This window comes from Mustela putorius, unplaced genomic scaffold, assembly GCF_011764305.1.
Source record: "Mustela putorius furo isolate JIRA1106 unplaced genomic scaffold, ASM1176430v1.1 tig00000095_pilon_pilon_pilon, whole genome shotgun sequence".
NCBI classification, from domain to species: Eukaryota; Metazoa; Chordata; class Mammalia; order Carnivora; family Mustelidae; genus Mustela; species Mustela putorius.
This window is the reverse complement of record NW_025421280.1, coordinates 20,734,465-20,761,443: the sequence shown is the minus strand read 5'-3', so window position 1 is coordinate 20,761,443 and position 26,979 is coordinate 20,734,465. Positions and strand designations below refer to the sequence as shown.

General features: G+C 44.9%; 1 protein-coding gene across 7 annotated transcripts in view; it reads left to right on the top strand.

Annotated features, from left to right (window-relative positions):
- Positions 1–26,979, top strand: part of DOCK3 (dedicator of cytokinesis 3) — a 561,701-nt gene that overhangs the window by 506,619 nt on the left and 28,103 nt on the right. For 6 of the 7 annotated variants that reach the window (XM_045079409.1, XM_045079422.1, XM_045079417.1 and 3 more), the window contains exons 29-38: positions 507–582; positions 1,129–1,229; positions 1,494–1,552; positions 3,754–3,902; positions 13,268–13,353; positions 15,708–15,734; positions 15,870–15,965; positions 20,502–20,562; positions 21,073–21,166; positions 23,814–23,962. In XM_045079409.1, the coding sequence (XP_044935344.1) occupies positions 507–582; positions 1,129–1,229; positions 1,494–1,552; positions 3,754–3,902; positions 13,268–13,353; positions 15,708–15,734; positions 15,870–15,965; positions 20,502–20,562; positions 21,073–21,166; positions 23,814–23,962 (898 nt within the window). The remainder of the gene's footprint in view (positions 1–506; positions 583–1,128; positions 1,230–1,493; positions 1,553–3,753; positions 3,903–13,267; positions 13,354–15,707; positions 15,735–15,869; positions 15,966–20,501; positions 20,563–21,072; positions 21,167–23,813; positions 23,963–26,979) is intronic. The other variant, XM_045079404.1, reaches the window with a different exon arrangement.

Genomic DNA, 26,979 nt, shown 5'->3' with positions numbered 1-26,979 from the left:
AAGGCTAAAAACAAATAGCTTATAGATACAAATAATAGTATGTGACAATAGTAGGGATTTAATCATTAAAAACCCTTGTTATCAAGTAAAATAATAAAATTATACTGTAAGTCCTCTGATAGTCATATACCTTCATTACCCAGAAGTCCTCAAAATACTAGAATCACTTTTTGAACTAGAAGAAATCCTAATGAACCAACTAGTTCCTCCCATCCACACTTATAGGCAGGGAAACTAATGCCCAGACAGCAGTGGTGCCAAGGCCAGGTAATGGCAGACCCGAGCCTAGAACCCACCGATGTTCTGTGCTATGCTGCCTACTTTGGGGCATTTCTCCAAGAAATGCTTTCTGTGAGGTTTGTGCCATCTCTCTCTTTCTTTTGTAGTCACATCTTATATGAAAGCAAGTTGTACTCAAGGCATTAGCTCATAGGTCAGAGATGCTAAGCTATTGGATGCCATCATTAGTCTTTTAACTCCACCAATGCCTTGTCCCCTTACTGCAGTATTATAGTCACTACTGTCCAGTACCTGTCTTCCGCACTGCACAAGAACTTCACAGAGACAGACTTCGATTTTAAGGTAGGAGCTCCTGAAATCCATCACTGTCTTTGTAATAACACTAGAAAGCCAGAAAAAAAAAAAAAAAAAAAAAAAAAAAAAGCTCACTGTTTTTGTTTCTGGGTTTGGTTTTGTTTACTAAGAACAACTTTATTTTGCTCTCAATTTTTCAGGTCAGGAAATTGAGAAGGGCTTACCTAGCTGTCAGATGGGTGGCTGGGAGCTGGGGCAAGCTTACTGGGTTTGGTTTATTAGTATGTTCAGAGCATTGAACCACTTCCAAGTTTGACAGTGAGTAGGCTATACCCTTAGAGTGCCCCTGTGGGAGGTGCTGGGAGCCAGACCTCCAGGAGTAGGCTTTCTAGGCCAGAATCAAAACTATGGGTTTCAAGGAGTCAAGAAAGAAAAAAAAAAAGTTCCGTTTGCAAAGATACTTAAAAAGGAAAAAAAAATCAAGATCTTAAAATTGTGAAATGAATTCTGTGCTACATCCATATATTTAGAATCTCTCTTTGTAAGGTTAAGGACTCGTGCTGTCACATGTTTTCTCTTTCTCTGTCTCTCTAGGTGTGGAATTCTTATTTTAGCCTGGCAGTTCTGTTCATAAATCAGCCAAGCCTTCAGCTAGAAATCATCACTTCAGCCAAGAGGAAGAAGATTCTAGATAAGTAAGACATATGTCTCTTCTTCACCTCCCTACCACATGCCCAGATGGGGTTGTGTTTCAATTGAGAGGCTCCTCAGACGTCCACAAGGTTCTCACTGGGTAGCTTCCCAAGGAGCCAATTGTGAGAGTTTGGTTGAGAGCCAAATGACTTAGTATTGGGGGACACATTAGAAACAGTGCTGAAGTGCTGACCTTATGGGGTTTGTAGCCCTGCCTTCCTGAACTTTCTCCCCCTGAAAGCTGGCTCCTGTGTTACTATTTCCAGGTATGGGGACATGCGTGTGATGATGGCTTATGAACTGTTCAGCATGTGGCAGAATTTGGGTAGGTCTCTTCTCCCTATTTTTCCCTTGCACATATTGCATAGCCAAATAAAAAGCGACAAGACTAATAACTTCTCCCAGGTTTTATGGATGTTAATTCAGGCCCAAGAGACCTTTACATATCTTCAACGTAACACCTCAGCCGGATGGTACAGCACATGTGCACAGAGCTCTCGGCAGGGAGAGTTAGGCTGAGAAGCAAGACCCCAGGAATACATATGCACACTCCCCTTTTCGAGAACTAAAGTCAAAGGAGAAGAATATAAAGGCGCTGGGAGTTTTTCCCAGCTTGAGAACTCATGCTGGTAAAATCTTCTGTGTTCTCCATGTCCCAGTGCAGATGTTGCAGTTCAGAAGCATAGATCTTTTTTTAAATTTTAATTCCACTCAAGTTACCACAGAGTGTCATATCAGTTTCAGGTGTACAGTTACAGGGATCCAGCAGTTCTGTACGTTCGTCACTGTTCATCGTTCGTAAGTGAGGCAGAGACCTTGCAGACATGCCACACACGAGTAAGGGCAGCAATTCGTTTTCATAAATATTGGAACACTTTTTGGGTCTCTGATATTCAGACCCTGCAGATCAGGTTTCTGCCACCGTCTGCATGAGGACTGCATGCAAGAAGGGAATCGCAGCCTCTAGGAGAAATTGATTTTAGCTCCCTTTCCTTCGACAGCTTCTCTAATATCCTGAAAATTGTCAGTGTTTGGTGGAGTCCTTTGATTGCCCTGGTGACGAGAAGAGCCATCCTTTGGTACTAGAGGCTTCTAAGTGGCCTCTTGGGATGCTAGAGAAGTAGTCACTCTTCCTGGCTGTTACTCATGGCTCTGAGGCCTTAGGAATTATGGTCATAAAATCTTACAGTCCCAGAAGCAGCAGACAAGGTGTGAAGTATTCCTGCCAGTGAACACTAGGGCTTCCCTCCGTTAGTGAGGATACATTGCACCAAGCAGGCTTTCCAGCTTCCGTACTCCTACACCCTGCATCCAGCATGGTCAAGGTATAGATTTTAACCCTAAACTTGACTCTGAAATTCCCAGAAACACAAGGTGCTAACAAACTGTACCAAATACCAAGATGGGAATATATAGAGTCAGCCTCAGGGCTTACCTTTGCTCTTTAGATAGGCTTTCACAATGGAAAAAAATCAAAAAAGTTGCCAGGTTTGCCTGATAAAGCCATTCCTGCCTCGTTTTTTGTTGTTGTTGTTGTTTTCCTGGTGGAAATGGTATTTTCTGGTCCTCAAAAACTGACTTAACTTGGCTTTAGCAGTCATTACACAGGCCCATACTTCATCTCCTTTATAGTCTCTGAAGGACCAAAAGCAGAGCCCTAGAGGATGGCTCACTCTGTTTTACCACTGCATGGAAGAGGAAAGTTCTGTCCCACAGTCCTCAGGACTGGCCCCGCCTTCTGGGAACATGACCCAGATTGCAGGCCAGTCTCAGGGAAACCTGCATCACCCACTTGCCGTGGGAAGGCCTCATAAGGACGTTGGAAGCTGTGTTGAGCTGGCCTGAGTAGATGCGGTACTGCCATCAGAAGTACCATGAGAAGACAAGGGGCAGGGACAGGGAGGATACAGACAGAGCCTCTAAACCATTCTGTCTGGGTAGAGTTGTGCAGGAGGCTCCTGCTAACTCAGGAGGAGGCTTCTTAGGCATACTTGAGCACAGGCAGTGAAAATGCTCATGAACTTCAGGCCTCTAGCAGCTGGACCAGGGGCTATGAACATCTTACCACTTAAAATCCTCTGGACAAGAGGTAGAAACCCCAGGGATAGTGTATTGTATTTAAGCAGAAATATACGGGTTTTCCTTGCTAAATCAACACTCAACACAGCAATCTGGAACTATCATAGGGTTACTCACAAATCCTCTTCTGCCTAAAGTAGTAAACTCTGTTCCTTGACCTCAGAATGATTTTCAGGTAGTTTGCTGAACCTCCCATTAATTCTTTGGAAAGATAGTTTCCTAATAAATGCCTGTTGAACATTTATTTTAGCTGGGCTGTACCAGTTTTATCTATGAACTCTAAAAAGCCAAGAAAAGGAGTATCTCAGAAAGCCATAGTGGAAAACTTGCTTTATTCTCAGTTGCTTCCAGGGCATTTGAAAGTAGGTACTGTGGCCCCACATGGGAAGCTTCCATCGAGGGACCAAAGAAAGCATAAACTAATATATATTGGGTTTTGTTGTTCAGGTGAACATAAGATCCACTTTATTCCTGGAATGATTGGTCCTTTTCTGGGTGTGACACTGGTCCCACAGCCAGAAGTGCGGAATATCATGATTCCCATCTTTCATGACATGATGGACTGGGAGCAGAGAAAAAATGGCAACTTCAAACAGGTAAGACAACACCCGCCAGTGTTCAGGGTGCTCTCCTCTGGATAGACCCCTCTGCCCAGGCAGGTGACCCAAATGGCCAGAATGTGGTTCCACTGGGAATGGACTGTAGTTTGACCATCTTGAATCCTGCTCAAGGGTTTTCCCTTGCCAGCCAGACTTGATTTGTGGATTTTTCTTTATGAAGTTAGAGGTCAGAAAATAATCAAAGGAAAGAAATGAACATCTGAGAAAGAAACTTTCTGTTCAAGGAGAGAATGGTTTAGGACTGTAACCTCCCAGCTTCATTCAGGAGAGGGCCCCAGGAGCATGTGGTCCTCCCTCTCTGGCATTCCTAGGACTAGAACCGAGACCAGATGACTTCTCATGGCTCAGGGTAGCCCAGAATTTCATGGACTCTTGCATAGGAGATATAAATAAGCCCTTAGCTTCTTACTAAATAGCTTTAGGCTGTGCCTTTGTGCAAATCATCTGCTACCTCTAAGGTAGAAGAAATGTCCCCTGCCTTTCTATATGTAGCTCCAGGGAATAGGACTAGGATCAGTAGGGATCAGTGGTAGGGAAGCTGATTTTAGCTAATAAAAGAAATAACTTGCTAACAACAGGAACTGCCTAGTGTAGGCTGACCTGCTTTAGGGGATGGGGAGTTCCTCTTTGCTGGTGATTGTCAAGCAGATAGTCCCAGGGGGCCTCTAGGAAATTTCTGTACTGGGTTGGAGACTGTACCACTTTCCAATAAGCTCCCTCCCAACTCTGTGGCTTGGGATGAACCAGTGATCTTAAAGTAAGTGACTATAACAGTGAGGAGCAGACCAGGCAAACAATAATTTTTAAATTATTATTTATTTATTTTTTAATTTATTAAGAGTAAAATTCTTCCACCACCACAATCAAGATTTTCTAAATTCCTAAAAATTCCATCTTGCTGGTGACTAACATAACACAATAAAAAAAAAAATTCCATCTTGCTTCCTTTTTGTAGTTAAACCCTCCCCCTATCTTTAACCTATGGCAACCATTGATCTATTCTGTAGGTGGGCCTTTTCCAGAATGTCATGTGAATGGAATCATGTAAACTGTAGCGTTTGGAGACTGGCTTCTTTCACTCAGTGTAATGCCATCAAGAGACTCATCCATGCAGTTGCACGTGTTGGTTTTTCTATGGCTTAGTAGTATTCCATGGCAGTTTATTCACCATTTGAAAGATATTTGCATTGTTTCCACTTTTTGTTGATTGTGAATATAGCTGCTAACATTTCTTTACAGGTTTTTGTTTGAATATAAACTTCCATTTTTTTAGGTAGAGATCTAGGAATAAGGTTGCTAGATATTGTGATAAATGTATGTTTAACTTTGTTAGGTGCTATCAAATTTTATTCCAAAATGGCAATACCACTTTGAAATCCCAACAGCATGCTGAGACTTATAGTTGATCCATATGCTCACCAGAATTCAATACCATTTATTTACGTGTTTATTTTAGCCATTCTTTTTTTTTTTTTTAAGATTTATTTCTTTGAAAGAGAGAAGGAGAGAGAGGGGGAGAGTACAAGTGGGAAGAGAAAGGCAGAAGGAGAGGGAGAGAGAGAGAATCCTCAAGCAGATTCCCTGTTGAGTGCAGAGCCTGATGCAGGGCTCAATCCCAGAACCCTGAGATCATGACCCAAGCTGAAACCAAGAGTTAGACATTTAACCAACTGAGCCCCCAGATGCCCCTATTTTAACCATTCTAAGAGGTATATAGTTATGTGTCATGGTAGTTTTAATTTCCATTTCCTTAATGATTAATGATGATGAGCATCTTTTAATGTGTTTGTTTACCATCTTTATATCATCTTTTGTGAAATGATTATGCAAAACTTGTGTCCATTTTTAATTGTGTTATGTTTTCTTATTGTTGAGTTTTGAGTTTCTTATTGTTGATATATATATATACATCCATATGTATTCTAGATGTCAGTCCTTTGTTGAATATATGATTTACAAATATTTCCTCCTAGTACTTAGCTTTCTTCCGTTTACTACAGTATCTCTTGCAGAACAAAAATTTTTAATTCTTATGCAGTCCAGTTTCTATAGACCGTGCTTTGGGGGTCATATCTGAGAACTCTTTGCCTAACCCAAGATCACAAAATTTTTTCTTCTGTGTTTCTTCTAGAGGTTTTATAATTCTATATTTAGATCTATTACCTATTTTGAGGTAACACTTGTATAAGGTGTGAAGTATGGGTCAGAGTCTTTTTTTTTCTTTTTTTCTTTTTCTTTTTCTTTTTTCTTTTCCTTTGTCCAACACCTTTTATTGAAAAAAATACTATTCTTTGTCAAAAATCAGTTCACCATATGTGTTAAGTTCTCTTTCTGGACTCACTAGTCTTTCCATTGAAGTCTTATCTTTTACCATTACCAGAGTGTCTTGATTATGGTAGTTTTAGAGTTAGTCTTAAAAATCAAGTGGTGTGAATCTCCAAATTTGTTCTTTTTCTCTCCAATATTGTCTTAGCTATTCTAGTCCCTTTTCCTTTTATGTCTCAGAATTAGCATGTCAATATCTGCAAAAATTCCTGCAGAGATTTTGGTTGAGATTGCATTGTATTCTGTAGCTCACATTGGAAAGAATTGATATCTTAGTAATACTTAATACTTCTAGTCCATGAAGGCAATGTGTCTCTCCGTTTTTTTAGGTATTGTTTTACTTCTTTCATTAATGTTTTATAGTTTCTGTATGCAGAGCTTGTACATTTTGTTAAGTTATATGCATTTCCTATTTTTTTGGTGCTATAATAAATTACTCTGACTTTTAAATTTTACTTTTCAATTGTTGCTAGAACATAGAAATATAATTGTTTTGTATAGTAATATTATTTTCTGCACCCTTGCTACACTATTACTTCCAGAAGGTTTTTGGAGATTCCTTGGAATTTTCTATTTAGATAATCCTATCACCTTCAAACAGAGACAGTTTTATTCCTTTCTGATCTGTATATCTGTATGTATGTCCCTTCTTTTCCTTTCCTTTCCTTTTTTTTTTTTTTTTTTTAGAGAGAGAGTGTGTGCGCAGGTGAATTGGGGTGGGGGGCAGAGGAAGAGGGATAGAAAATCTTAAGCAGGCTCCACACCCAGTGCAGAGTCCAAAACAAGGCTTGATCTCACAATTCTGAGATCATCACCTGAGCCAAAATCAAGAGTCAGACACTTAATTGAATGAGCCACCCAGACATTCCTTGTGTTGTTGTTTTTTTTTTTTTCTTACCTCATTGCACTGTCTAGGACCTCTCGTCTGGTGTTAATAAGAGTGATGAAAGTGCACCTCCTTGCTTTCCTCTTAATCTTCAGAGAGAGCATTTGGTTTGCACAGTTAAGTATGAAGCTAGCTCTAAGTTTTTCATAGATGCTCTTTATCATGGGTAAACAGAGTTTTTAAGATAATAATCCATTTTGGAGTGTGCAGTCCTAATGCCTTTATTTCTTTGGGAAATAATAACTTCAAACAGAAAAGGTCTGCTGCTTTTTTGTGTCATCACAGCCTTTTAATTGTACAAAATTCACCAATGCCTGATGAGAGGACCTTTTACCAAGAAATGGATGACATTGCAGAACTGTACCATGGATCATCTGAGTCTGTTAAAAGAGGGGCTAGGCTGCATCCCCCCATTGCTACTATTGAATAAAGAAGGTTACCTTTGTGGAAGACTAACTAGGAACTCATTTGTCTCACACTTTAAGACTCAGCTGTTAAGTTCTGTTCTTTCCCCCATTAAGACTGCCATGGGGCACCTGAGTGGTTCAATTGGTTAAGAGTCTGACTCTTGATTTCAGCTCAGGTCATGATCTCAGGATTGTGAGATTGAGCCCCATGTCAGGCTATGTGCTAGGCATGGAACCTGTTTAAGATTCTCTCTCCAGGGGCACCTGGGTGGCTCAGTCAGTTAAGTGTCTGCCTTCAGCTCAGGTCATGATCTCAGGTTCCTGGGATCAAGCTCCACATGAGGCTCCCTGCTCAGCAGAGGGTCTGCTTCTCCCTCTCTGTTTGCCCCTTCTCCTACTAGTGCTGTCCACCACCTCAAAAAAATAAATAAAACCTTTTAAAAAGGGGGGGTTCTCTCTCTTCCTCTCCCTCTTCCCATCCCCCTTCCCCCCAAAAGACTATTGTGAATAATTGTTATCTAGCAAGCCATGTAAACCTTGTTATCCCTGATTAGAAAAATCTTGCTGCTACCTCCCTATCAGGTATTCTTTGTTTTATTTATTTATTAATGATGATGATGATGTTATATTAGTCACCATACAGTGTGTCATTAGTTTTGATGTAGAGTTCCAAGATTCATTGTTTATGTATAACACCCAGTGCTCCATGTAATACATGTCCTCCTTAATATCCATCACTGGGCCAACCCATCCTCCCACCCCCCTCTAAAACCATCAGCTTCTTTCTTGGAATCCACAATCTCTCATGATCCGTTTCCCCTCTGATTTCCCGCCCTTCACTTTTCCCTTCCTTCTCCTATTCTTTATGTTCCACAAATAAGTGAAACCACATGGTAATTGACTTAATCTCTTCTAGCCCCATCCATGTTGATACAAAAGTTGGGTATTCATTCTCTTTCTTTCTGATGGCTGGGTAATATTCCATTGTATATACGGACCCCATCTTCTTTATCCATTTGTCTGTTGAAGGACATCTTGGCTCCTTCCACAGTTTGGATATTGTGAACATTCTTGCTATGAACATTGGGATGCACATGGCCCTTCTTTTCACTACATCTGTATCTTTGGGGTAAATTCCTAGTAGTGCAATTGCCCACTCATAGGGCAGCTCTATTTTTAATTTTTTGAGAAATCCCCACACTGTTTTCCAAAGTGGCTGCACCAACTTGCATTCACATTAACAGTGTAAGAGGGCTCCCCTTTCTCCACAACTTCTGCAACATTTGTTGTTTCTTGCCTTGTTAATTTTTGCCATTCTAAATGGTATAAGGTGGTATCTCGATGTGGTTTTGATTTGAATTTCCCTGATGGCTAATGGTGATGAACATTTTTTCATATGTCTGTTAGCAATTTGTATGTCTTCTTTAGAGAAGTGTCTGTTCATGTCTTCTGCCCATTTTTTGATGTGATAATCTGTTTTTTGGGTGTTGAGTTTGAGGAGTTCTTTATAGATCTTGGATATCAGCCCTTTGTCTGTAGTGTCACTTGTGAATATCTTCTCCCATTCCATGGGTTGCCTCTTTGTTTGATGACTGTTTCCTTTGCTGCGCAGAAGCTTTTTATCTTGATGGGAGTCCCACAAGTTCATTTGTACTTTTGTGTCCTTTGTCTTTGGAGGCGTATTTTGAGAGAAGTTGATCTGGCTTATGTTCTCCTCCAGGATTTTGATGGATTTTTGTTTCATGTTGAGGTCATTCATCCATTTTGAGTTTATCTTTGTGTATGGTGTAAGAGAATGGTCGAGTTTCACTCTTCTGTATATAGCTGTCCAATTTCCCCAGCACCATTTATTTCCATTTCCATTGGATATTTTCCATTGCATATTTTTTCCTGCTTTCTTGAAGATTATATGACCTTAGAGTTGAGAGTCCATGTCTGGGCTCTCTACCCTGTTCCATTGGTCTGTGTATCTGTTTTTGTGCCAGTACTATGCTGTCTTGGTGATCACAGCTTTGTAATATAGCTTGAAATCAGGCAACGTGATGCTCCCCACTTTGTTTTTCTTTTTCAACATTTCCTTGGCAATTCAGGGTCTTTTCTGGTTCCTTACAGATTTTAGGATTGTTTGTTCCAGAATTTTGAAAAATGCCTCCATCAGATATTTTTAAAAAGAAATCTACTCTTTGCACCCCCCCTTTCCACTTCACACCCTCCTATCCGTATGTATCCACTTCTGTTGAAGCTGCTTTCTTCAAAATCATCCATCACCCTCTAATCACCAAAATTTAATGACTTTTTGTCTTGATTCCAATTGTGCTTTCCACAGCTTTGGCCCTGTTAACTACTCCCCTACTTCCTACCTACTAAAATTATTTCTTCTAATTATAAAAGTAGTAGTTATTTAATGTAGAAAAATTAAAATTGTAATAAGCTATAATAAAAAAATCTAATCCATAACCTACCTAACTAGTAACTTGGGTGGGGGGCAACGTATGTCATTTTTAGTCTTTTTTTTTCCATACATCAAAGTTTTTAAGTTAAAAGAGGGTTTTGAAGGGGCGGTGGGGTGGGAGGTTGGGGGAACCAGGTGGTGGGTATTAGAGAGGACACGGATTGCATGGAGCACTGGGTGCAGTGCAAAAACAATGAATACTGTTACACACACAAAAAATGGAGTCATTGTGTATATTGCGGTTTCGAGGACCATTGTGTGTATTGATTTTGAATTTTCATTTTTAGTAGCATCTTGTCACCCCTGTCTCTTCCTGCAAGCAGTTCATGCTCCGCAGTACCACACTGTCGGTTCGGAGGTCACAGACTCTTCATTCATGGCTTAGACTGCTGTGGTTTTAGTCAGGCTCCTAGCTTTAGAAACTTAGGTTCATTCCAGATATTTGTTGCTAATATTGCAAGAAATATATCCATTCCTAATTATTTGCTTAGGTGAACTTTTCACCTAAAATTGCTGGATCAAAGAGCAAAAGCTTTCGTTAAGTTTTTACAACACCTCTTCTCTCAAAATGCTGCTGTCCACTGATGTGTTAGACTTCAGGCCACCCTCTCTGTGTGCGCTGTCCCAAGCACTGAGTGTGCTGAGATGAGTCAGCTGTTGTCCCCGCCTCCTCTTTGAGATGATGAGCTAGCTCTTGGGGCCAGGACAGTTTCTTGTGCTTTTACTCCTTAGAACCCATCGTCGTACCTGAGACAAGCTAGATTCGTGGAGATGAAAATCAAAACTAACATTCATGAAGTGCTCCTAAGAGCTAGCACACAGGGATACCAAAGAGGACTGTTAACCTCTCTTACTGCTTTGTAAGCAAGAAAACGTAACCTGAGAGGGAAATATCTCGTTCTGAAGGAGGCAGCTGGTTGTCAGAGGACAGATGTTTGTTGAATGAATGAGTAACAAGGTGTCACTTGTCACTTTAGGAATATTGGTTCCATAGGATAAAAGTAACTGTGCAAACCTGAAATTGTCAGTATTACCAATTGTGATACGATATATTTGCAGAACTTAGCATTTCATTTGACTTAAAGACATTGGTTTTGCATACATGGATCTTCAGCATTCCCGTATTTTGGATTTCTCAGTTTCTCCTAATAACTTCTTCCTTTATCAGTACTGCAGAGAGTGATGAAGTCATGTCCCCAGAGCCTTCCATCCCCAGCTCCTTTGCCTAACACAGAAGTTCTAACATTTGAATAGGTATCAGAGCTACCTGGAGGGCGTGTCTGAAACAGATTGCTTCTCTCCTTCCCAAGTTTCTGATCCATTGAGAGCCTGAGAATTTGTATCTATTTATTTTTTTTAAGATTTATTTATTTATTTGAGAGAAAGAGGATGGACTCACGCAAGTGGGGGGAGGGACAGAGGGAGGGAGGGAATCTTTTTTTTTATTATTTCTTTTCAGCATAACAGTATTCATTGTTTTTTGTACCACACCCAGTGCTCCATACAATACGTGCCCTCCCTAATACCCACCACCTGGTTCCCCCAACCTCCCATCCCCCGCCCCTTCAAAACCCTCAGGTTGTTTTTCAGAGTCCATAGTCTCTCATGGTTCAACTCCCCTTCCAATTTTGGGAGGGAGAGAATCTTAAGCAGGCTCATCACTCAGCAGGGCTCAATCTCATGACCCTGAGATCATGACCTGAGCTGAAATCAAGAGTTGGATGTATAACCAGCTAAGCCACCCAGGTGCTCCAAGAATGTGCATTTCTAGTGATATCCCTGATGACTGATACTGCTGGCCCTGGGACCCATTTTGAGAACTCCAAGGAGCTGCTGCACCCATGTGCGCACTGTTGTACCCACTGCTGATCCAGGCCCCCTCCCCAGCTTTGCCCCATTCTGAAAAATACAATCTACGTGTATCTGCATGTGTGAAAAGAGATCCCTTGTTATAAACAGACTCTTATTACACTGGGAGGCGTGTGGCTAGCTGATTGCCCCAGTAAGACAAGATAAGATCTGAACTGAGAATAAGAGACCTTGGCCTCTGGGCTTGGCTCTTCCTGACTTTACAGGACCCCAGGCAAGTCCCTGCTGAATCCTCTTCTCCACACAGAGAAAGACAGATGACATGGATCCCTAAGGACCCTTGGTCTCAGATTTTCTCTTTTCTCTGAAATGCATATTCAAGCAGCTGACTCATCAGGCCAAACACAGATGAATGACAGTGTCCATCACGGCCACATAACAGAGCACCATAAACAGGACTGTATTTATGCATCTGTTCTCATTTTCTGCTGCAGGGATTTCAGAAGCCATAATTGCCTTCAATGAATTTCCTAATCCAATTATTTTTTTTATTATTTCATTGCCTTCGGACTCATTGGTCCTATGCAAAATGAGAAAATGCTTCTGTTACAGCTTATCACTAAAAGCAGCCATGCTGTTTTTGTTTACGTGACGTATCTGTATAAATACCAAATACCACATTTTTTATAGACTAATTAGGGGTTTAAAAGATATTTATCTCACATCACTTACAACTAATGTCTCACCTCAGAGTAAATCCAGGGAAGCTTATTAGAAAAGTGGCTGAGCCCTGCTGAGTTCCTTACAGATCAGATGGGTGGGAACAAGTACCATCTTGTTGGATTCTTAGGAATCCAATAACAAATGCAAGGGCCCCAGTGATGAGGCAGTGGCAGAGGCAGCAGCCCCAAGGGCTTTAGGTCCTATGAGGATGACAGTGGAGCATTTTACCCTGAAGGAGAATCTGAAGGAAAGACTCCTACTCAACTCAGAATCATGTCAGCCATTACAGCGAGGACTAGCCCAGGAGCAGGCTTCCTTTGTGACTGGCTGACTAGAAGAGTAAAGTTCTAACCAAATGTAATTTACTCATACAATTTCTTTTGAATGAGCTTTTTTTAAGAAAAAAAGGAAAAAAAATTGGCAAAGGCCCCTTCTGGATTCAAAATACTCTTCTTTCCAGGGAATCCTTGCTTTTTGTCCCTAGACTGGGAAAAGAGTATCTAAGGTATATAAGTTCCAAATTTTATTTAAGCCACTGGAGTGAGAGGCCTTCCTAATCAGGGGAGTCAGGGTGGCTTCTTGGTGCCATAGATGAGATCCTGCCTTCCCTAGGATTTATTTGTTACAAGGAAAAAAATCAGGAAACAGTTCCGCATCATCCTCACATATGGCAGGAGCTGAATTTCCCATCCTTCCTCTGAGGTCAGCTCAGGTTTACGAAGTCTCTGCTTCCCTCTAGGTGGAGGCCGAGCTGATTGACAAGCTGGACAGCATGGTGTCAGAAGGGAAAGGCGACGAGAGCTACAGGGAGCTCTTCGGCCTGCTGTAAGCTGTTTCAGCCCCTGGCACCCCACGCTGGGGGAGGGGGTGAAGTGGGCTGATGAAGGGTAGGGGTGCAACCCACGCTGGTGGGCAGGCAGTATCTGGAGGGTAGGTATCAGGAGAGACCTGGATCATTCCTAGTCAACAAGAAGATGGCCTTATGGCAGTAAGTTTGCTCAGGGATTGCCATAGTTGACTAAAAAGGTAGAGACAGGTGATAACTCTGAGCTCTTAGATTTGCTGATAGGAAAAGGGAAATCATGTGTCTTCGTAGCATGCACTGTATCCTGAGCAAACAACCCATGGGGACTCAGTGAGGGCTCAGTGCTGGCATTTCTAAGAGGAAAAAAGTTAATCCCTGGTTTGTAAGGTGGTTCAGTCAGCTTGGGAAAAACACTACTGTGGGTATTGTGACTTTAGCAAGCTGTACCCACTCTCCAGGCCAGTTTCCCTGTTTGTAAAACCAGGCGGTTGTGCTGAATGACGTCGGGGGTTCTCCCAGGTCCACCATTCATAGCTTCTGTCTTGAACTGATGGAGGCCAAGAGACCTTACAGGACTTGTCACAGGGCTAAATCCAAAGAGGGACTCGAGGATGCCATGGTCCTCCTAGATAAATAGTGATGGTGGACACTTTACCTTCCTAAAAAACAAAATCTTAAGACTCTTACAGGTAGAGAGTCCCTTCCCATCTTACTCATTATTTCCAGCTTTAATACTTTTTTTTTGTTTCAGTGCCATTTTGAAGATAAGCCTGTAACATACTTTTCCAATAATAATACTGTACATTTACTTAGAACTTTACAGTATACAAAATGTATACTGTATACACACCTATGAAGTGGGTAGGGCTGAAGTTATCTTGATGAATAGAGGTGATAAAACTGAGCTCAGGGAAGTGTTAGCCTGCCCTCAGTGGAACGATCAGTGAGAAGCAGGTCTGTGGGGGAAAGACCCAGATCTTCCAGTTTCAAGAGGTGGTGATCTTTGGACTATAAATCCTGCCCACTTTGTTCCTTGATGAGTCATATGATAAAATACAAATTTATTTGGAAGGTAAATAATTATTATCTGTGAAAATGAATCCATACTTTAGTATGGTGCTTTTAGCTGAAGATGTTTCTAATTATGGAAATAATACAGAGAAATCTCTTCCAAAGTCACTAACAGATGATTTTACTGCAAAGGAAAAAGCACACAAATAACTTGCAGTTACTAATTACTTGACCAAATAGGGTTTCATAAACTCTTCTAAATCATGTCTGAGGGCAGAAAGCTGCAGAAGACCATGAAACAGCATTTCCCAATTTGTGTTTTGGGGAAGATGCTGGGGAAGAAAATAAGTGGATCATGAGCTAATCAGTTCAGAAAAGATTCAATTAAAATTGAACAGGCTTCTGTACTGCAGGACTTCTCAAAGCCTACCATACAAAGAAAGTTGTGAAATCTCTCCAACAGGAGTGTGACCGGCATTTCACGGGCTTGTTTGCTCACAGAATACCTTTCTCAGCCCTCCAGGACAGCAGAGCTCTATAGAATAGTGTGGGAAATCCTGACACAGTGGCTTCATCCACACAGCTCAGAGCCCAGAGCAATGGTGCTGCCCTGACTCTCTAGTAACATGGGTCACATGGGAAACCCTCACTTTCCCAGGAGTCTCATCTCAGGCCATACACTGTGTGGGGAAGACCGTCACCATCATGGAAGCATGAATGGCAGCCAGGTTGGGCCTCTAGCTGGGCCTGCCATTCCAGTTGACTTTCACTACTTTCAGGGAATGAGGGACAGTGTGGAAAGGAATCAGGGGTGAGACCTGGACCTGGGCTTATTACTGGAGCAAGCAGAGTGTCCAGGTCACCATCCCCTAGGAGAGATCTGTGAGAAGGCAGAGAAGCCAGAGGCTGCCCTGAAGTACCAGCAGGGACTGGCAAATGAGAAAAGGACCTGGGCATTTAGCTCTTGGCTTTGGTACGTTTCACACAGAAGCATCCCCTGACAGTGGAGATGACCAGCTCTAGCTCCTGGACTCACTTACTGCCCTTCATACTGGACTGTCCAGACTAGCCAGAACATTTTTCTTGGTTTACATAGAAAGGTTAGTTTGTATGTTCGCTGAGGATGCCTCTCAAGCAGTGATAGAAGTAGTCAGCCAACTGCAAGACCATCCTCAGGGGGCTCTCACTCAGCTGCTGTTTCAGAACAAACCTCACAGCATACACCTAAAGGTCTGGGGCTTCAAAACCCCTTCCTCAGTTCATTGGCACCCTTAGGAACTTAGACAGGAAAATGGAAAATATGCTCATCTGTTCCTGCCAGTTCAGTAATCACCTTGTCTTTGCTTTCTGCTGCATGGAGTAGAACCCAGCTGTTTGGGCCCTACCCCAGGTAAGACTGCAGTGTGGTAAGTCTGCCGTCTCCAGATCCATCGCAGGCCCCACGGGCTCTGGGACCTCACTCTGGTACCCAGGAAAAGCTCATGATTTGTACATTGTGTTTGTTTCCCCTACCTCCTACCAATAGCCTGCTGGAGAAGGTCGAACAGGAAACATGGCGTGAAACTGGCATTTCCTTTGTGACCTCAGTCACCCGCCTCATGGAACGCCTTCTTGACTACAGGTATCTTCTCAGACACCAACCTACCTGACCTCTTCTCTGATCAGGATGCTCTCCTCAGCAAGGGCATCCCCAACTATAAAATTAAGACCATGTGGCCTTCAAGGGGAGGACTGGTCTGGGTTTTGGGTGCCATCACCAGTCATGAGGCATCTACTGATGGCCAAGGAGAGAAAGGGAAAGAGCCTTCTCCCAAGGGTGGGCCAGGGCTTCCTGGGATTCCCTAATATGTGCTCCCAGGGGATATTCCAGGGACATGCTGGCATCTGGCTTTCCATCCAAAAATCAAGGCTCAGAGAAATGGCCACAGCAGAACAATGCAGGAAACAGGGTCCTTTGTGCAGATGTTCCTAAGAGCCATATGGCAGATGGGCAGGGAGATGTCACCTAGTGTGGAAGTGGGACCTTGTAGGACTTCCAGTTGGTTTTTCCAGGGACTGGGGACCCTATTTTTCCATACCTCTATTCTTTGCCTAAAGTCTGCTTATTTCTGTCCCTTGGTCCTGGTAATGAATAGATTAGAGGAAGCAGATGTGAGCTCAGAGATCTTTATGCTGTGTTCAGTCTGAGAGTTCATGTAAAATTTGTTTTTAGATGAAGTCTTGCCTTCTGTCATATCATGGCTTTTGAATTACTCCAAAACAGGCTTATTCTCTCAGAAGAGTTCATGTGGTGGTTAGAGGAAAGTGATAGGGAATGAGGAAGAATGACAGAGTAAACCCATCGCCAAGCAATAGTTGTCTCCTCTGTGCTACCAGATGTGCAAACACGAAGGGAGAGTACTTGCAACCAATGTATCAGGAAATTAGGGAGTTTAGGCCACCTCCAGCTGCTGCTGAATAGAGGGTACTGCTATGCCAAGACTTCTGCTTTGCAGAAGACTCAGGTGTCCATCCTGTGCACTAGCTGGGCTTGGAAAAGGAATTCCTGAGAAATGGGCTCACGTCTTAAGCATCTCCTTTTCCTGTAGCACAACTGTGCCTTATGAGGTCACAAGTGGCCTTTTGGGGACCTCTTTTAGAATAGTGAACCCCCTTGCTCATGCCACCTCCCCAGCCTTTTCTGTACCTGCCATCAGACAGGGAAGGTTGGACAAAATTCTGTAACCTCCCCCTCACTGAAACATTTACTAAAGGTCAGCTCTATTCCGCGGCCTACTAGAAAGAGCCAAAATTAATTTCCTAGCCTAGTTCTAGCTGTCTGTTTGATTTTTGTACCTACCTTGTACAAACAATTCAAACTCATGGCCAAAACCAATTTCATTCTCTTCCATTTCTTGCCTCAAGAATGGTTCCTAAAAAACAAAGTTCATATTCTTTCATGTGGCATCAAAGCCCCTTCATAAACTGGCCTTTGCCCACTTATTCAGCCCTGTCCCCTGACAGTCCCCACTAGCCATGTGCATACCCTAACCTCCTAGTGGTGTTCTTTGCTAACACAAAAGGAAACACCACAATCCTTATGATGGCTCTTATCTATTAAAAATATACCACATGCGGGGACGCCTGGGTGGCTCAGTTGGTTAAGCAGCTGCCTTCGGCTCAGGTCATGATCCCAGCGTCCTGGGATCGAGTCCTACATCGGGCTCCTTACTCCGCAGGGAGCCTGCTTCTCCCTCTAACTTTGCCTTCCACTCTGTCTGCCTGTGCTCGCTCTCACTCGCTCTCTCTCTGACAAATGAATAGATAAAATCTTAAAAAAATATATATATATATATATATATATATATATATATATATATATATACCACATGCTCTGTGCTTTACAAACACTGTCTCAAATCCCATATGCAGCCCTGAAGGATTTATCCTTGTTTTCATCAGTGAAGAAACACCATTGGTAGGAAATGCCATTAGTAGGATCTGAACCCACACCTGACTCAAGAGCCATGCCCTCTCCCCTCACCCATGTTGTCCCCACTCATATCTTTCCCTTCTGTCTTCTCTACGTGCTGTCTTCTCCCAAGAGTGCCCTTCCTACCAAGTCCCATCAAGGAGGCTTTCCCAGATAGGAGCTCACCTGGATCTTTGCACGTACTTCTTCCAAAGCATCCAAAGCCCTTTGGATCATTTGTCACCTTTCTGACTCATTCAGTTGAAGAGAGTGACTTCTTGAGGACAGGGACCTTGTCCTTATCTCCCCGGTTCCCTGCATGGAGTTTTGATGGTCCTCAGGCAGGTGTGCAGTACATACTGATTGACTAGAAGACCATGAAGGAAACAAGAAAGTCTCTTCAACCCCAGTGCAGTTCAGTTCATCAAGGACCTACTAAGAAAATAGTTGTTGACCGTTAAATATGTATACATTGATTACACAATTAATTAATAGTTTATACTCCAGAATGACTCACCCTAGAGTGTGAGACTCCGTTTTAGCATGAACCTCCTCTGGGCACCTCTTCCATGTTTGCGCTAATGTCTCCATCTTCTGTGAGAACAGTACTCTGTGTCAGATACAGAGGTGCTCACTGGTGGCTTTGGTATTTCCCAGGCAAGGAAGCAGAGCCCCTGGGGTTGCAGGTGGGGGGAGTGGTTCTTAGTGCTCTGGAACATGCAGGGACAGAGCTAGAGTTGCCAAGCCTTGTGGATTTAATTGGAGCGCTCTATCTAGAAGAGAAATGGGAAGTTATGGAGCCTTCCAGTCCCGCCCCGCCCAGGGGCTGCCTGGGCCCTGGTCTTGCTCAGCACAAGCACCATGTTCCCACCCACGTGTTTCAGAAGCCTGTTTAGGAGAGTCTTCCCTATTCCTTCTCCAGAGAAAATGCAGGAGAGCAACAAACACACCCAAGTCAGAGGCTTTAAAACATGTCCTCTCTGTGGAGTAGCCACACGGAAGTGATACAAAACCACACAGAAGAGAAGAGTCAGTTGTTAGCAGTGCATGGGAGAGGCAGTCATAGTGCACAAAGGTGGATGGGGAATGCCCCCTGCTACCAAAGGGTTGAGGCCAGTGCTTTTTTGTTTAATTGACTTGATGGTAAGGTTCTAGTTATGACCAAACAGAAGGTGATACCTGGTAAGTGATTCAGATGCTTTCTAGAAAAAAAAAACATCCATTTAATGCCAAAGTAGCTAGTTGAGATGTCACTGCCCTCTCTGGGACCAACTTATTGGAGAGACAGATGCCTCCTGCCACTTTGAGTGTTGCTTGTAACAAGTTGGCCATCTGGCCCTCCTCTTGAAAAGTCACAGTAGTTTCCTTTCCCTGGTAGCTCCAAAAGACAGGCTCTGCAGTGGCCTGTGCAGGAACCCCATGTCCAGCTACAGATGAACCAAATGCCCATGCCTGAGAGGGAACCCAGAAAGGAGGACCTTGGTCTCAAATCCCACATTGTTGCCTGCTCTGATAGTAGCCCTCCACAGAAGGAAGGACATTTGACTTTGTGGAATACCATGATTGCTGTGTAGATCGTTCAGTATTCTTTTCTTTCAAAGAAGTCATCCCTCTGGGAGCTGGATTGCAGCAGGGAAGGTGGGGATAACTGAGTTTGTCCAACGATCACCCAGAAGTTCAGGGACTTGGACTAGGGCTCCTGACTCCCAGCTATGAGGTTTCTCCCTAGGCCACATGCCTGTCAGTGGAGCAAAGCCAAGACGCTCTCTCCCCCCGATCTTAGTGCTCCACAAACCCACCTATGCCCAGCTGCCTGAGGAGCTACATCTACACACCAGAGCAGCGTGGGGTGCCACAGAACGGGGCGCAACAGGCAGATGGGACTCTGACCGGCTGTGCATATAGGAGGCTTCTTGCCAGATTCACCAATCTGGTTCTCCTTCTCCTCTGTCTCCTTGTGCCAAGCCTCTGCTCCTTCCAGAGGAGCTTGGTTTTGACCTCTCCCTCTCCCCTCTCTCCCTAGGGAAGGAGCACCATCCCCAGTGTTCCCGTTGTGTCTCACAGGCCAGCCCTGACCCCTTCTCCATCCAACCCTGCCCAGCTCAGTCTAGCATGAACGCAGCCTAGCCCTGGCTGAAGCTACCCTCACGCCAGAAAGAAACTTCAAACATGTGTTTCTTTTTAGTGTACAGGAAGGACAGCACAGGGAGAAAAGTCAGTGAGGCGGCTAACATGATGACCAGGCCATGGCCGCTATAGCCACAGGGTCCTGAGGCTAGGCCCTTGAAGCGTAGTATCTTGGCTTCTGTTGAACACTGTCCTACAAAGGGAGCTTCCCCTGTCAGGAAAGCTCTGTGCCTCTCCTTCTGAGGACTTGGGGATTTAACATTCTACTTTACCGATACCCTCTTCTGTGCTGAGGATACTGGTCGGTGCTGCTTTATGCCCTAATGTACTATCTGGTCTCTACACTCTGCCACCAGAATGAGGGGTTCAGTTGAATAGAGACCTCTGAGCCCTGAAAGTGGGTCCAAAGCTCAAGGGGAGTTCCCTGTACAGGCCCCATCTGTGGAAGCATTTTCTGTTGGAGAGCATCCTAATTTTGTGTCTAGTCATGCTAATGCCTCCGTGACTCTGGAGTCCTAGGCATTGTCTCAGAGGCAGCACTTCATGTCATGGGACATTTATTTGTGTTCTCCCATCCAGGGACTGCATGAAAGGAGAGGAAACAGAAAATAAGAAGATCGGCTGTACTGTTAACCTGATGGTGAGAGGACATGGGCCCTTCCTCCTGTCTGCCCCGTGGAATCTGTCCTACAGTGTGATGGGCTTGGCCCTTCTACAGTGGCTGTAAGCCTAAGGGTTTGAGTCAGGATATCAGCTCTGTCACTGGTATCTTGGAGGTCTGCAACTCCTCAGTCACATTCCCACTTGGGAAAGGAACGACATGAGCTTCTCTTTGGACAGAACTCCACACTGGCCTCTTGGCAAGGTCCAGTCAACCCTGACATACCCTACATCCCAGTCTGCCTTGGCCCTCGTCCCCTTACTCACCACTTAGGACTCCCCCAGGTCTGCCACTGGCTGCACCACACCTGGGGAGCAGGTGTGTCTTCTAGCTGATTCTTTCTCTTTCTGGTGCTGGGGGCCTCCATGGCCTGCCCTCCTCCTCCCGCCCAGCACACCCAGGGCTTTGGCCAGCCGCCTGGAGCTCAGGTATGGTTGCTACAGGGGGAGGCCTCTCTCATCTTGATGTGTATTTCCTTCTCTCTTACAGAATTTTTACAAATCTGAGATCAACAAAGAAGAGATGTATATCCGCTACATCCACAAGCTCTGTGACATGCACTTACAGGCTGAAAACTACACAGGTGCGTGGCAGGGGGCCAGCCGTGCCTTCCCCTGAGGACAGACAGGACAGGAATGCACAGCAGGCAGGAGAACGCTCTGAGCTGGTGCTTGCCAGATCTTAGCAGAACGGTGGAGCCTGGGCTGCGCCCTCACCTGGCTCCTTTCCCTCAGCAACTTTGTAAAATGTGGTAGAGAGAAAGCAGGCAGAAATTCCTCTGTGCCAACACGCCTGTCCTCTGCTGTGTGAGGCCGCTCCGCTCTCTCTGTGCCTCCAGTCCACCAACTCTGAGGCCTCAAAGGTAACCTCCAAATTCTGACGTGCTAGGTTCAGGCATCCTGAGTTCAGTGTCACTCTCCATGAGCAGAGCCTTCCTGAAGACCTCCACAGCCAGAGCTAAGTGAGGCCACAACACAGAAATAGCCACCTAACCCTGGGCCTTCCAGAGCTCACTGGCAGAACTGCCTCGCACCCTAGGCTCTCCCTCCCGCAGCTGCACAGAGCAGCCCCACTTCGAGCTCCCGATGGAGAGCATGCCGAGTGCGGAGAGTGGCCACCTGGCTTCCTGACCAGCCAGATGGGGGTGCTTTCACTGTGTGTACAATTTAATCCAAACTAAGGCCTGTGCTTTTCTTTTCTTTTTTTTTTTTTCTTTTGTGGGAGATGGGCAGAGGAGGAGAGAGAAAGAGAATCTTAAGCAGACTCCCCACGGAGCACAGAGCCCAACACAGGGCTCAATCTCACGACTCTGAGATCATTACCTGAGCCAAAATCAAGGGTTAGATGCTTAATTGAGCCACCTGGACCCCCAAAGTCCTTTTCTAATGGAACAAACTGAACAGCACGTCAACCTGCCTGTCACACCAGTTACTGAGCACGATGCTGGGTCAGGAGAGCGTATGCGTGCACGGGGCTCCTTTCTGATCATCATGTGCCATAGTTCCCCCCAGATAGCCACCTTCCTCACGGTGGTGACCAGCCACCACACCCTACCTCTCGAGCTCAGGACTTGAATCTGTGTGGCAAACCAGGAAATTCAAGCTATTCTTGTCCATAAACATGACTAGAATTAGCTGGATCTGTAGAAACTCAGAATCTTCCCTCCTCGTCTCAAGATATAAGAGATCGTTTGCTATAGATGCCACCTTTCCTGACCACACAGGTTGGCAGGAATTAAAATCTGAAATGACTGGGCTGAACCTGCCATTCTCAGTGTCTGCTTCCACCCATGATTCCAGCAGCCCTCTGAGAAAGGGGTGAAGTCATAGACTTTGATAAATTTCATGTACTGTAGAGGCTTTTACTAACTCCTTGAGGACTGGGCCATGACTAAGAGGCCAGGTCAGGGATCTGGACAGAGAACGGGTGCTACTCTCTGGTGGCCTCAGGAGTAGCATCTGAAAGGATATAGTCAGAAAGAAGAAGATTTCTCCTGGTTTCCTAAGTTTCAGAGGGAGGCCTCTAGTGCTTCAGGGTCTTGTCACCAGAAAGAAAGGACTCCTCACCCCGATCCAATAAGGAGGCCTGTGCATCCCTGGACAGGAAGGTCCAGTGGCCAGAGCACAGGCAGAGAGGCAATGACAAGGAGCCCAGAGAGTGGCTGCAGGCAGGTGTATATGGCTAAAACTGGAAGTGGGTTCTGGACTAGTTGGAGATGAGATTCTTCACAGTCATGGGGAGCAGACTTGAGTAGGGCCTTGAAGGCCAGGCAGAAGCTAGAACTACCTACCTTGCCAATAGGAGATGCCCACTGAAAATGAGCAAATAGAACAGGAATGAGTGGTGGTTGTAATTCAGTGTGACACATGCCTTAAAATTGAGGGAACCATAGTATTTCAGTGTTATTGTTCATTTGTTTCTTTAAGATTTTATTTATTTATTTGACAGAGAAAGAGAGCGATCATAAGTAGGCGGGACGGGGGGAGCAGGCTCCCCACTGAGCAGAGACCTTGACACGGGGCTCAATCCCAGGACCCCGAGATCATGACCTGAGCCAAAGGCAGAGGCTTAACCCACTGAGCCACCCAGGCACCCTGGTGGTGTTGTTTGATATAAGCTTCTCCAACAGTTGCACATATAGGGTAAGGCGCCACTGGTCCTTGGGCCTGGGTCCAGCAAAGCTTTGGCTCCTCTAGGAATAGAGCTTTCGGCTACAGGCCCATCACAGTTACCACCACTTACACTCCTCTCTGGTCCTTTTAGAAACAGTAGAGATGAGGGATGCTAAGATCAGAAAGTAGTTCTGGAGCCACTGGGGCTAGCTTGGAGGGGTTGCTGAGAGAAACCTGGATCAGTGCCCACCCACAAAAGGCAGTCTGAGAAGGCTGGAGAGGAAGCTGTAGTCAGTTGTCCGAAAGGAACCCAAGAACTGTCTGACATGTCAGCATCTCCCAAAGCAAGGCAGCCTGTACACAAACTCAGGTAACCAGGCTGTGCTTTACCTGGAGCCCAGCGTCAGTGAGCAGCTGTGGGAGGAAGGTGCCTGCCAGGATCTTAGGCCCCTTAATGCTATGGGCAGCCCCTCTATGTCACCTTCGGTATCCAGTGTCCCTGACCTGGGCTGCACATGACCTGCCCTCGCATGGTACTTAGCCTCATCCACTGGCACCAGGTGACTCCCAGGCCCCTGAGGAAAAGTCCCTGGACCTCCATGTTGTCTGTCTCCACAGAGGCTGCATTCACTCTGCTCCTCTACTGTGAGCTGCTACAGTGGGAGGAACGGCCGCTGCGGGAATTTCTGCACTACCCGTCGCAGACCGAGTGGCAGCGGAAAGAAGGACTGTGCCGCAAAATCATCCACTACTTCAACAAAGGCAAGGTAGGGTGATTAGCCAAGCCTTTCAGCTCTTAGGCTTCCACCATGTTGCTTCCACCATCTCAACACTGATGGGCCGGGCAGAGGCTCCAGGGGGTAAGGGGGAGGGACTTAAGCTCATGTATGCCCATGTGTGTGTGTTAGCTTTGGAGGCAGCATGAATTTTCTCTGGGAAAAAAAACAAATATATATATATGTAACAGTTTAATTCTGTGGCTTGGAAGCCAATTCCAGGTTCAAGGTGTGAGAGACGACCCCACTGAGCAGCTTGGCACAGGCTGACGCTCCTACCGCGGGGGCTTCTGGGCCCCCACTGATACATATTAGATTTACTTCAAGAACTGATGTTGTTTTCCTATTCTGAGTTGTAACAATGAGTAGATTTTAACCTTGGTCAAAGGAGGCCTGTCCTCCTTCTCAGTGGTGGCACATCTTATTTCCCTCCCTCACAGCACAGACTGGACTGTCTCACTGGTGTTCTTCCCCATCAAGCTCAGATCTGTGGGATTGGCAGGCACTGTCAGCATTGGTTTTAGCCTCCTGGGGACTCCCCTGCCATCCTGCTCCCAACCCCCAGAGGGCTCCTCGTGGGACCCTCTGACGGCCTACAGTAGGCTGTGGCCCATGTACTGCAGAGGCTGGTTGGGTGGCTTGTTGATGCTGTTTGCTCATCATTCAGCTTTGAGTATGCTTTAAGAAGCTGAATTTTTTTTAATTTTTATTTATTTTTTTAATTTCTTTTCAGTGTTCCAGAATTCATTGTTTATGCACCACGCCACCCAGTGCTCCATGCAATACATGCCCTCCATAACAGCTACCACCAGGCTCACCCAACTTACCACCCCCTGCCCCTCCAAAACCCTCAGATTGTTTTTCAGAGTCCACAGTCTCTCATAGTTATCTCCCCCTCCAATTTCTCCCAACTCCCTTCTCCTCTCCATCTCCCCATGTCCTCCGTGTTATTCCTTATGCTCCACAAATAAGCAAAACCATATGATAATTGACTCTCTCTGCTTGACTTATTTCACTCAGCATAATCTCTTCCAGTCCCATCCATGTTGATGCAAAAGTTGGGTATTCATCCTTTCTGATGGAGGCATAATACTCAATAGTATATAGACTATATGGCATATATATATGTACATATATACATATATACATATACATATATATATGTACATATATATGCCATATATGGCACAGTATATGGACTACATCTTCCTTATCCATTCGTAAAAAGCTGAATTTGAATCACTCGAGGAACTGTCATGGCTAAACCCCTGAATTGCGTGGAAATTAAGTTTTTTTAAGGAGTTTTTTCATCATCAAAAAGGAAAGGTTTAAACATTAATGGCTTTAATCCATAAATCAGAAAACATTGGTCAGTTTTATATAACATAGGAGAAATCTTTGTCAAAAGAATTCACCCATGTAGGAAGCTTTCCAAACCCTCAGGAGCTCTCAGCCTAGTCCAGTAAGGAGGCCCATGCTCAGTGCTTGGGCAGCCCCCTGTGACTGAGCCCCAGTGCCATCCCGAAGCTCCTCTCCTTGCCTGTCCAGGGCAAGGACGCAGAGCCCCACACCAGCACACTTTCAGGCCTGCCCTTCTGGCACCCAGCCCACCCGGAGCTGCCATCCACCCACATGCACAGCAAGCCTGGCCAGCTCGAGAGGGCAGCGTGAGGGCTTTGTTTTGTTTTTTAAGATTTTATTTATTTGAGAGAGAGCAATAAAGAGAGAGCATGAACAGGGTGAGGGGCAGGGAGACAAGCAGACTCTCCGTTGAGCTGGGAGCGTGATGCAGGGCTCCGGGATCATGACCTGAGCCGAAGGCAGAGGCTTAACCCTTTGAGCCACCCAGGTGCCCGGTACATGAGTACCTTCAGTGTATTTGTTCTCTTTTTTTTCCTTTGGCACAGAGGATGGAGTGGAGAGCTAACCCAATCTGATGGAGTTTACCAGCAGGACAATCATCCCCGTCTTCACTCCATACTACACTAGTGTTTGGAAAAGGAGGTTTACAGCCTAGTATAGACAAGAGAATCAAAATGCAAAACCTGCCCAAGTATTGTAGATGAGCAGGAGGGGGGAAGGACCAGAGGCTCTGGAGGCCACCTTCTTGAGGCTCTCCCACTTCTGGCAACCCTGTTTTTTGCTGTGAGTTGCTGGGGGAATAGGTTCTATGCTGAGTGCAGACCCCTGAGTGAGCCCTTTCATAAGATCATCCACAAAAAGGTATTTATCAGATTCATTCTGTTGGGTTCATACAGAAGACCGAACTTCTGTGTTTCTCTTCCTCGGTACAGAAACCAGTGGATAGAACCAGTGGAATAGGCTAACCAGTTCTTGAAAGCCTTCAGGTTTGGGTTTTTATTATTATTATTATTATTATTATTGACCTCAAAAAAGCAAAACCTGGCTGTTGCAGAAGAATTGTTCCTGTAGGGTTCTTGGTGCCAGGAAAAAAGCTACCTTGGCAGCAGGAAGAAGGAAGAAAAGAAGACTCTGGGGAAGGACAGGTAAAGGGATTCTGGTCCTCAGCCCTAACAGCACGCTCTGCCTCACAAGGCAGGCTCTCTGCTTTTCTTACACACACACCAACCTCTGTCATCTGCCTGATACAGATATCCCAGCATTCTGTAGTCTCATGTGTATTTCATGAGCACCCAGAAGGATAGAGTCAGAAGTTCAATTCCTGCTCGTAGTCTAACCCAGGGCCAGTGGTGAAGTGGTTAGCCTGGAAATTTGCCTCAAGCTGGACTGGGCTCCAGTCCACAGAGAGTCAGCATTCCCAGACCAGACCAGCACTCAAAGGGCTTGGCAGAGTGGGAATTGAAAGAAGGAAGGAGAGGTGTGAAGGTGGGAACTGGTCTTCCACCACAGGGCAGAGGTAGCAAACAGGAGGGGCAGCTGGACAAAGGTCTCCGACCCTTGCTTATCTGAAAAACAGACCATCAGGACTAGAGCAGCCTTCTCCGTGGAGCTGGGCTTGGGCTCTCCTGATGGAGGGTTACTGTTGC